At 39.2% G+C, this 12,021-nt stretch overlaps 1 protein-coding gene across 1 annotated transcript in view; it reads right to left on the bottom strand.

The window, feature by feature from the left end:
- Positions 1-1,322: 1,322 nt before the first annotated feature.
- LOC134803788 (neurofibromin) overlaps positions 1,323-12,021 on the bottom strand; it is a 115,170-nt gene continuing 104,471 nt past the window's right edge. The window contains exons 58-65 of the mRNA XM_063776624.1: positions 11,470-11,556; positions 10,440-10,547; positions 8,754-8,883; positions 8,091-8,166; positions 6,882-7,068; positions 5,828-5,960; positions 4,687-4,751; positions 1,323-1,594 (exon numbers count right to left, since the gene is read on the bottom strand). Coding sequence (XP_063632694.1) covers positions 4,699-4,751; positions 5,828-5,960; positions 6,882-7,068; positions 8,091-8,166; positions 8,754-8,883; positions 10,440-10,547; positions 11,470-11,556 — 774 coding nt within the window. The 3' untranslated portion in view covers positions 1,323-1,594; positions 4,687-4,698. The remainder of the gene's footprint in view (positions 1,595-4,686; positions 4,752-5,827; positions 5,961-6,881; positions 7,069-8,090; positions 8,167-8,753; positions 8,884-10,439; positions 10,548-11,469; positions 11,557-12,021) is intronic.

Here is a 12,021-nt window from a genome sequence, read left to right as displayed (position 1 = left end):
GTAGGGTCAGTACCCAGGCACCCACTAGGCCAGACCGGTCGTCAAGTATGAAGTATGTTTCAAATTTCAGCGTACGTGGTATAAGTGTGTCACTAGCGTTATTCGTGCCTTTTTTGGAAGGATATTATTAATATTCCTAACTATATTTGTTCGGGTATTTCAGTTTGTTCATTCGATTTGAATATTAAATGCCTTTTAATAAGTTCCATTTTTATAGTAAGTGAGATCACTATTTTATATTTTGTGCATGTATCCTAATATTCCTAATAAACTATGTATATCTACTTGTCCAGATAACCTTATGACAGACCTTCGTTTTAATTATAACTTATAACGTTAATTATATCAATGTTCTAGTAATAATTCGGCAATAGCAATACCACGGTTTATTTTATTAAATATTTATTTTATTTAATACTTTCGCGTTTTGAACACATATTAACTCACATTTATAGACGGGTCTATCGCGAATTTATACTATATATTAGGTCTATTAGCCACCACGACCAGTGAAACCTGCGTCGAAACGTCGGTAAATAAAGGTAATAAAATAAATTCGCGATAGACCCGTCTATAAATGTGAGTTAATATTTATTTATTGATAATAACGGTACAGCTATATATTACAACGGGTCAGTCACCCAATAAGGCTTAGTTTCCCCTCTGGGTTGAAAGGTCAGATGGCAGTCGCTTTCGTAAAAACTAGTGCCTTCGTCAATTCTTGGGATTAGTTGTTAAGCGGACCCCAGGCTCCCATGAGCCGTGGCAAAATGCCGGGATAACGCGAGGAAGAAGGAAGTCACGTATTTTTAATTGGAAGATTGCTCTATATGTTTTGCTTGATAATCATAACGAGTAGCTTCATCGGGAGCACCCGTTGGCAGACCGACGTAGACTGAAGGCTCTCCGCGACCGATCGCTCCAGCAATCTTCGACTATAATAATACGTGAGTTACCCGTTTTTATTTTTAATATTATATAATATGTCTGTGTCTCGCGGATGTTATGTAATTAAAATACCAAAGTTTACAATTACATGCAATACGCCGTATTGGGGTTTAATGTTTAAATATCTGGGAGACCGAGTTTTGCGCGGAAAACATGTAAAAACTCAAAAATGCGCCTTCTCCCAGAGATAAGACCTAGCTAGATCGATTTTTCGACCCCGAAAACCCCTATATAGCAAATTTCATCGAAAAGAGCCGGGATCCTTGAACAAAAAAATAATAATAATATATATATATACGTGTGCGTGCACGGCTGCAACATTTTAGCGCACGTGCTCATCTACACGCGCACGCATTCGGTGTGCTCTGGCCTGTAATCTTCAGGGCACATTTTAAAATCTAAATGCTAAATAAGGTACTATTTAAAGCAAGTTTGATCGGGGGTTTTAAACTAGGTTAACACATTCAATACCACTAAGTGCTACGGGTTACGCTCGTAGCGCGTAGCCACGGTTTCGTCGTATGTAGCGCGTAGTCGCTACGAACAGTGTACCCGACAGTCGGGTTCTTGGTGTTGAATGTGTTAACTGTTGGCTTCGTTAATAGTGTTATAATTATAATTATAACACCGTCGTTTCATTACAGAACTGGAACAAACATAAACAATATTATTATATGATAGAAAAAAATCATTTAAATACAGGGTGTGGCTTGTAACACGAGCAAATAACACACCGTTTTTGTTATAGATTGTATTACTAGTATGCACTTACTTACTAGCGCGGCCAAGGAATAAATAATAGTACTAGGTACAGAAGACTCACTCTCTAACAAAACGCGTCTGTTACAATCTGCTGGCCTAGCCTAGCCTAGTTGTAACCTAGGCTAGTAGCCTAGGTTACAATCGCTATCGCTTCGACAACGAAAAGCATTATGTCTCTCTATCACTCTTCTATATTAGCGCGACAGTGACAGTTGCGTTTCGATTGCTACGGAGCGTAAGCGATTGGCATCTTGGCTACGCGGCCAGGACAGATATGGCCGCTAGGTGGCGCAAGCGCCACGCGCGGCTTATGACTAGCCACCAAAATTGGTGTGGAACGGATGTGCTTGTAGCTACCTGTTGCAAAGCGACGAAATCGCGGAGTGAGCCACGCCTGGCGCGGCACGATTACATTTATTATTTTTGCTCACTAACTTAATTTAATTTTGTAATTGATTGTCGTGTTTTTCTCATGTAAGTGAATAATTGTTATTCTTATGAGAATATCCCCAAAAATATTTTGTTCAGTGCTGGAGATGATCTTTAGAAATCTTAACTGGGACAACAAAGGACTAAAAATTGATGGAGAATACCTAAACAACTTACGTTTCGCGGATGATATTGTAATTTTTGCGGAAGATCCTAACCAACTAGAAGAAATGTTACAAGACGTAGTGAACGAAAGTAAAAAAGTGGGCTTATTAATAAATACTTCGAAAACAAAAATTATGTCTAATGGTCCAAAGAGAAGAATCTACGTAGATGACAAGGAAATAGAATATGTCAAAGAATATATATATTTAGGCCAGCTGATATCTTTTGAAGAACAGACTGATAAAGACATAAAACGTAGAATTGCCCTGTCTTGGGGAAAGTACTGGAGCTTACGAGAAATTATGAAAAATAAGGACATATCTATTAATACAAAAAGAAAATTATACGAAGTTGCAATTCTGCCTTGTCTAACATATGGCTGCCAGACATGGGCTCTACGACAAGAACATGAATCAAAACTAGCTATGGAACAGAGAAAGATGGAACGTAGTATGCTAGGAATTAGAATATCAGACCGAGTAAGAAACGATTATATAAGAAAGAAAACTAAAGTAACTGACATCATAGAGAGAATACGAAGATTGAAATGGAAGTGGGCTGGACATATTAGTAGAATAAACGATAATAGATGGACAAGGAAAATCATAGAATGGACCCCACCAAAAGAAAAAGGAACACGAAAGCAAGGTCACCCAAAGACACGATGGGCAGACATATTCAAAAAAACGTTGTGGAACAGTATGGAGAAGACTAGCTCAAGATAGAGACACATGGAGAACACTGGGGGAGGCCTACGCCAAAGAGGCGACTTCCATAATTAATGAAGGATAGTTAAATTAAGTATTTGAAATTAATGTTAAGTAGGTACTGTTAATTAATAAATTTATACTAATATTAATATGATATATTTGATAGATATAATAGTAAAAATGGCTTTAAATGTAAATGACTGTGATAAAAATAGATAATGGAAATGGAATCGAAATTGAATGTCAAATTGAATCTTTTATATTTTATGAATAATACCTATACTAGTATCTTATACAATTCTATATTTTAAATACAACAAAATAAAATAATATGTATATGCAACTAAAAAATGTAATCATGCATGCAAAGGAAATGTAAAAAATGTAATTATGGTGGAATAAAGGCTATTTTTATTTTTTATTTTTTTATTTTTTTTTTCTTATGAGAAAATAAAGATTTTTAACCGAAATAATTAAAACATAGATTGTGTACTCCTCAAACGGTGACACTTTTCTACAATAACTTGAAAAAATTCGAACTTCCTATTTTTCATAGAAAATAAATATTATTTTCAATGTACGCCATTATGATTGTGATTGACATTGCTTGTCACGCCTTAAAAATAACAAAATTCGCAATACATTGCGTCTTAGAAAAAACTTCAAAGTGTATTAAAAATCAAAACACAAGTTATTTTTAAGCTACAAGCTAGCTAGCTAGTACCAAAGACATATGTAACTTCGTATAAGACGAATAAAGTCTACGGAAAAAACGTGCCTCGGAATTCAAGCAAAAGTCATTCTCGAATAGATGGCGCACACACCTTTAGCCTATCCTCGGCTAGATGGCGTGACGACACCGTTTCATATTTAACCATTTTAACACATAGATATTAGTTGCATGAACATGGATCAAAATGATATAAAAATAATAAAATCGTTTATCCATATATATACATTTTTTGATAACTTTATACGTTTTCATTTTGAGTTTTAGTCGTGTGTCGATAGATGGCAGTAAATTTACAGTGACTACAAAATTTACAATGACAGGACCCCTCTATACTATCTATTCTTTTTGCTAGTACTGTAGCTGAACACATGTTGGTCAGTATGAGGAGTACAGTCTACAGTTTAATTTTTAGGGTTGCGTACCCAAAGGGTAAAAAGGGGACGATATTACTAAGACTCCGCTGTCCGTCTGTCACCAGGCTGTACCTCATGAACCGTGATAGCTAGGCAGTTGAAATTTTCATACATGATGTATTTCTGTTGCCTCTATAACAACAAATACTAAAAACAGAATATAATAAATATTTAAGTGGGGCTCTCATACAACAAACGTGATTTTTTTCCCGTTTACGTAATGGTACGGAACCTTTCGTGCGCGATTCTGACTCGCACTTGCCGGTTTTTTTTTTTGCTCACTTTACAGGCCACACCCGGTATAATCGGTCTAAGGTCTTTGTGCAATGTGTCTTGAATCTCACATTTTGCTTCATGAGAGAGTGAGATGCACAGACATTGTACCAAGATATTGGACGGATGTAATATCACCCTAAGTCATTTGCAAAAACAACCGTCTCTATCTAAACTTTGACCCTTTGGTGATGTTGATAGGGTTAGGTAATAATAGTAATAAATAATACATTATGTATGTGTTTATACTTACAATCTCGTTCTGCTAAGGGTCCTGCCCTGAGCAGAATAGCGATGGTGGCGGCCGGTGTGATGACCCTGAAAATATAACAGGAACTTAGTACACACATCGGATAGATTAATATTAAAATATATAGAGTTAGACCAAGAAAAGTCTGCAGCGATTATGATAGCCCACGCAGTGCAAGTGTTATTAATTATACGTCATAATTTCATAGAAGTTTGGCGTTTAAAATACCACTAAGAAAATATTAAAAATTTTGTGACAATAATTCGTACTTATTAAAGTAATAAAAATCGTTACCAAGATTCGAACCTAGGACCACAACTTAAACTTAACAGAGCTTTAAAATGAACCAATGGCCAAGCCGAGCCGAGTAAGGACTGAACGCTTCTGTGCGACGCCTAAGGCTGAGCTGCAGAAGCAGAGCTTGGAATGGAACCAATGGCAAAGAACAAGTGAGGTCGAAGGCCGACCACCTCATGGATCTAAATGCCTGGAGGTTTCCTGTGGAGCGCGTTCATGCGAGAATAAAAGCCAAGTTTCTGTAAAGCTAAGCTTAAAGGTGAAACAATGGCCAAATGTTTTAAAGAGTGAGGCCGAAGGTCTAGCTCTCCATATGGTAGCGAGGCCGAATGTCTTCATAGGCCTAGTAAGGTATCTGATGTGTCCTGTCGGTCAGGGTCTGGCGGTGGAGCGCGCGCCTGATCGTGCTCAGACCTTGGTACGCACGTCTCCACCATGGCTTCTAAACAATTGGGCAGGGTCCGGGAATGAACCTGTGTCCTGTCGGGGTCTAAGCCCGGTAGAGGTAGCCAACCACCACGGCTTCTAAAGAATAGAACAGTTGGACGGGGTCCGTGATTGTACCTGACGTGTCCTGCCGGGCAGGGTCTGGTGGTGGAGCGCGGGCTTGGGCGTGTTCGGAGCCCGGTAGACATGTTTCCACCATGGCTTCTAGGCAATTGGGCAAGGTTCGGGAATGAACCCGTGTCCTGTCGGGTCTTAAGCCCCGTACAACCACCATGGCTTGTAAACAGTATAACTAAGCTTTAAGATGAAACAATGGCCAAGTGTTTTAAACAGCGAGGCCGAAGGTCTAGATCTCTATATGGTAGCGAGGCCGAAGGTCTTCATAGGCGTGGTAAGGTACCTGTCGTGTCCTGCCGGTCAGGGTCCGGTGGTGGAGCGCGCGCCTGAGCATGCTCAGACCCTGGTAGACATGTTTCAACCATGGCTTCTAAGCAGTTGACGAAGAGCTCGCTGCTTTCCGCTGTGCATTGGATCTGAAAAACAATTTACTCTTGAAATGTGTTCCAGAAAATGGGGCTTGTGCGAAGTGTGTGGTGAGGGAAATATAAGCGAAGCCAACGCACTGCGTGGGAAGAATAACTATACTCTGTATCTTTAGTAAAAGTAAACAAATAATTTGTACATTTTCGGGTAGTTATAACATTTATTGATTAACCAACCAAATACAAAACCACCTGTATCTGTCACTGAACGACCTGAATTTAACTTACATTATTTGATCATGTAATGTTTTCATCTACCCTCAACTGGCTTAAGAAGCCACTTTGAGGGTAGATTTTGTTTACTCTTTTTTAAATATCTAAATATACAGACTATAGGTCATGATTGTTAAAATGATGATTCTCTGTCTGTCAATCTGTCTGTCAGTTTGTCTGTATACCTGTCTATCTCTCTCATATCTCGCCATCTCCCCTCCTCAGTGACGTACCTTAGTAAAAGGCCCCGCGAACCGCCACAGCCCGCCGAACCCGCAGCTCTGCATGTAGTGCAGCTGTTGTTGACTGGCGTCCTCTGACGCGATCATGTTCTGTATTATACTCTGTCTCTCTCTCATCTCGCCATCTCTCCCCTCAGTGACGTACCTTAGTAAAAGGCCCCGCGAACCGCCACAGCCCGCCGAACCCGCAGCTCTGCATGTAGTGTGCAGCTGTTGTTGACTGGCGTCCTCTGACGCGATCATGTTCTGTATTATACTCTGTCTCTCTCTCATCTCGCCATCTCTCCCCTCAGTGACGTACCTTAGTAAAAGGCCCCGCGAACCGCCACAGCCCGCCGAACCCGCAGCTCTGCATGTAGTGTGCAGCTGTTGTTGACTGGCGTCCTCTGACGCGATCATGTTCTGTATTATACTCTGTCTCTCTCTCATCTCGCCATCTCTCCCCTCAGTGACGTACCTTAGTAAAAGGCCCCGCGAACCGCCACAGCCCGCCAAACCCGCAGCTCTGCATGTAGTGCAGCTGTTGTTGGCTGGCGTCCTCTGACGCGATCATGTTCTGTATTATACTCTGTACCGCGCTCAGGATCACTTGGTCGTGGCAGTGCATTAGCACGTGGTTTATTTTCATGTCCAGGAGGGAGTGGCTGAAAATAAAAGAAAAAAATAAACTATGGAAAAGACTGAACTGATAGGTTACTGACTTTTCATCACAATCGCTCAGTAAATGTGGAATTGCACGCACGTTTGCGGGAGTTATAGAAAAAGCGTTCTCCCTAGGGAGTTATGAAGTTTCTAGTGCAATAATTAACAGTTTTTTGTCTTGATACTTGATTTTTGTATCGCAAGTGTGATGAAAAACATTGTGTGTAACTCGGGGCGTAATAATATTGCAAACTCGAGTCTATAAATCGCTCCGGCAAGCCGTCGCGATTTAACTTACTCTCGTTTGCAATATTCAACTTACGCCCCATGTTGCACAATGTACTATTACAGTACATATGGTGCTACTTTACCGCCCTAGGGCGGAATTAAGGACATCGTGCCTATGTCAAAAATTTTAAGGGACATTATGTACTATAAAACGTTGTACAATACACGTCCGAAAAGGTAATTCGCAACTCGTGTCAATTTAAAGCACTCCCTTCGGGCGTGTTTCAATTTACCGCCACTCGTTGTGAATTTCCTAGATTTCGCACTTGTATCGTAATGTACTATTATGCCAACATAACAAATGCCAATATTTGTGACGTTTTCAACCAAAAGGTAACATTGTCGGTTGTCGATAAGGTTGATTTCAAATAAGCCTATATCGAAATAGCGCCTTATTGACAACCGACAGTACCCTTTTGGTTGAAAATGGCACACTTATTTAAATGATATTTTTAATAAACTTACTAACACAGAGTAGGGTAATTCGCCTGTAACTGGCCACTTTTAGTAACTGGCCGCACTAAACTAAAAATGAATTCTATTCACCTATAAATAGAATTCATTTTAGCATAAAGTGGCTAGTTATTGAAGGCTGGCCAGTTATTGAAACCTTATACTAAAATGAATTCTGTTTATAGGTGAATAGAATTCATTTTTAGTTTAGGGTGGCCAATTACTTAAACTGGCCAGTTACTGGCAAATTACCCTATTTGTATGTAAAGTTTGCTATACTTACATTACGGGAAATACTTTTGGGAAAACGACAGAACCTTCAGCCAAATACTGGTATAATATTCTTATTTCGTCTTCATCTGAAACAATCATGTCTGTCATTAGTGTTTGCCTACTTCATACAAATTATACAAAACTTAAGATCGCCATACACCGGGGTAACACTGCTAGTGTGATGGGGACCTTTGGACCCGGCATGGTTCAGAACGGGTTTTAGTTCCTTTATACAAAAATAATCACTACACTGTTTGTATGTTCGCGATAAACTCAAAAACTACTGGACGGATTATCATGCGGTTTTCACCTATCAATAGAGTGATTCTTGAGGAAGGTTTAGGTTGTAATTTTTTAAGGTTTTGTGAAACCGCGCGAAGCCGGGGCGTGTCGCTAATATAAATAGACTAAAATACACCCAAGAGCAACATCTCTAGTTTCAATTTTATTTTAAACGCTGCTTTTTTAATATTTTAATTTACAGACATTCTAGTATATTTCACGAATAATGTGATCAAGATCTGGGTGCCTAGTGCCTAAGGTGCCAATCGTTCGCTGTAACGAACGATACGGTAATCTCTCTCCATCAAACTCCATATTGCGACAGAGATATTAGCGTTTCATTCGCTACGTAGCGTAATCGATTGGTATGTTGGCTAGACACCCTGTTTACCTGTAGTGTATTTGACTAGAGTGGCGAGTACAGTCAGCACCAGCGCTTGGGTAGTAAAGTCGGAGAGTACACTCGGATCCAATAAGCTGTTACTCTCCGGGCTGCTGGTGTCCTTATCCGTCGATGCTTGCTGTTGAAAATAAGATTTACTTTAACGTCTAGCCGCCCATACGTCAAACCTTGCCAAGCAAAATGAAACTTTGACATAGTCAACACAAAGTTCAAATTAGAATGGAACAGGAGACCTTTTTATAGGTCTCTGGGCGGCTAGAGGTTAAAGGGCTATAAAAGATAAAGATAGAAGTTTCTTTATTCCTCATAGAAAAAGAAAAGTTAGACTGGTACATTAATAGTAGGTAGGTATTAATAGTAATGCGCATAGCAGTGCGTATACAGAAATTGCAGAGGTCCCCTAGGCCAGGCCTGTATCGCGGGAGACCAGTTTACCATATTGTGCCATGCCTTAAGCAACGTAATATGTAAAAAGAGAAAATAAATACAAAATGACTATGCGTCAAAATAGTCCAAAACCCAACAGAGTTGCGAATTATGTCCTTAAATAGGTATTTCTATGAGCTTCATTTCGTTTTATGGGCACCAAGCCGAATTCGGTAAGCGGTATTTTAGTCAAAATGTCGTCAACCTTATTACCTGGGCTGGAATAGAGTCCAAGTAAGTAAATTAATGCTGCAGAGTAGATGTTCGCGCACCGCCGGGCGAGCGCGGCGGCTGACTCTATTGCCTAGGTAATAAGGATGACGACATTTTGACTAAAATATCAATATCTCAGTTCTGTAATGGAATTCCGCTTGGTGCCCGTAGAACGAAATGAAGTATGTACATAGAAATACCTATCTAATAACCTATAATTTCTGTTGGTTTTTGGACCAGGCTCCATACAAAGTTGCTTATGGTCCTTTTACAACAATACCTAGGGGTAAGGTTAGGTTAGGTTAGGGTATGTCAATTGGAGGAGCGTATCCCAATATGGGACCGACAACAAACTCGGCGGGACACATCTTTTCAAAACATTACATCTTATAATTAACATGCATTACAAGTAAATAAGAAAAAAATACAATTTAAATTACTATATAATTCATACAATTTTTCTTCATAGAAATTTGATTTAAAAATAAATGTGTATCCAATAATACAAATACGTAGCTCTTTCACAAATACGTTTCTCTTTATTTTTTATTTATTTTATTTTATTTCATAAAACATATCAAATTCTTACAAAAGCAAAAAAAAAAATAATAATAAAAGAAATGACCCTGCCCCGCTGCTGGCGGCACCCTAGGTTAGGTTTTTTATAATGTGTTTATATTAATTTTTAATGTTTTGTAAGTGTTTTTATATTTTACTTTTATATTCATATTATAAAATAACCTAACTTAAGATGAGAAATAAATAAAGGAATAATAAAGAAATGAGAATATATATTACATATAAGGTAATAGGTATTTTTAATTTTTAGTTTTAGTTAGTTTTAGTTTTATATTCCTGTTTATGTCTTTTAGTAATTTATATTAATAATTGCATTAATTACATATAAATCTGACTGATTATTTGAAATACCTATCAAATGTTTGATGTGCTTTCTTAAAAACATTAAATTGATAAGAATAAACGAATGGGAAACATTAATGAGAGTGTGTAATAATGAACGTGTACCGTACTAACATTGCTAACCTTCTCGGGGAAATCGCTGTCTCCGGACTTGGTTGAGGAGGGCCGCTCGGTCGCCTCGTCCGTGCTGCCCGGCGATCCGCGCCCGTCATCCTCTACCACCTATAAAACAAAGTATACGATCAGATATAATATAATATAGGTCGCGGGTTCAAACCCCGGCTCGTACCAATGAGTTTTTCGGAACTTATGTACGAAATATCATTTGATATTTGCCAGTCGCTTTTCGGTGAAGGAAAACATCGTGAGGAAACCGGACTAATACTAATTAAGGCCTAGTTTCCCCGCTCGGTTGGAAGGTCAGATGGCAGTCGCTTTCGTAAAAACTAGTGCCTACGTCAATTCTTGGGATTAGTTGTCAAGCGGACCCCAGGCTCCCATGAGCCGCGGCAAAATGCCGGGATAACGCGAGGAAAGAAGACAGAGAGAGATATATAATATAATACTATAGATAGTAAACAGTATCGTATGAACTGATATATTTTACCCACAGCCGACGCGAATTCACAAGGCCTAACCCTTCGAACAACACCAGGTAGGAAGTCGGCATTCGCACTATTTTGGCATTCTGTCGAAGCAAATGCCCAATTGGGCTTGCACACAACTAGCGCGGTGCGTGTTGTGGCTCATCCCTACACAATGAAGAGATCGAGGTGTGCAAGATTTGTCTTTGACGTGTGTCATTTCTATGTATTTGCGTCGTCATTACAGATTGAATTTTGTATGTTGTGAGTGAGAAGTGCGACTGTGTGTACGTTTTAAGATATCGGCGTGTTGGAACCCGGTGTTCCTCGAAGGGTCTAATCAATAGGGCTTGTGCATGTGTGCGTTGTAATATACATATCCTTATGAGAGACGGCACACCGCCACAAAGGACACCAACCGCCGCAAAGGACCGGCGCAAAGGACGTCAAATGGTGGCAAACCTAATAATTGCTCGGAGCAATGCTAAGCCGAATGGAGCCGAGTTTGCCCGAAAGGAGGAGTGTTTCCCCACTGTTACCAGTTGATTCACCAGACTCACATCTAGACCACTATCGGCGTCCTGTTCCGCGCGCGCGGCGTCACCCGAAGTACCATGTTGCATGCTGTGTGCTCGCCCTTCGCTGTCCTGTGATTTGTAATATGTTAGTATGTAGTATGAAGTTGGGCACATTGACATATATGAGGACGGGGTTATGTGTGATCCCGAAGATTACACATTAGAATTAGAAATTATTAAATAAAACTAAATTAAAAATAAAACTAAAATACATCTAGAAAATGTGGCCTCTTTGGTGCCGAGGATGCTGGCAGCATTTCCCAGGATTAGAAATTTCAATTTTGTTTTTTATTAATTAATCAAATACTCATTTAACTAAATTTGATGTCAAGTCACGAATCTTTATCATTTTACTTGTACCAATTTTTTATTGTAAATGTTATTTAAATGATGGCGTTAATATTAATATTTAACAAGTTAACACATATCAGTGAAAGACTAATGATCAAAGTCAAATGGCGTTCTAACAGTTTTAATCTTCTGTCGAAAGATGGCAGTAAATTTACTGTGGTTACATAATTTACTTTGACAAAC

The sequence above is a fragment of the Cydia splendana genome, chromosome 27 (assembly GCF_910591565.1).
Source record: "Cydia splendana chromosome 27, ilCydSple1.2, whole genome shotgun sequence".
In the NCBI taxonomy this organism is placed as follows: Eukaryota; Metazoa; Arthropoda; class Insecta; order Lepidoptera; family Tortricidae; genus Cydia; species Cydia splendana.
This window is presented reverse-complemented; position numbering and strand designations above follow the sequence as displayed.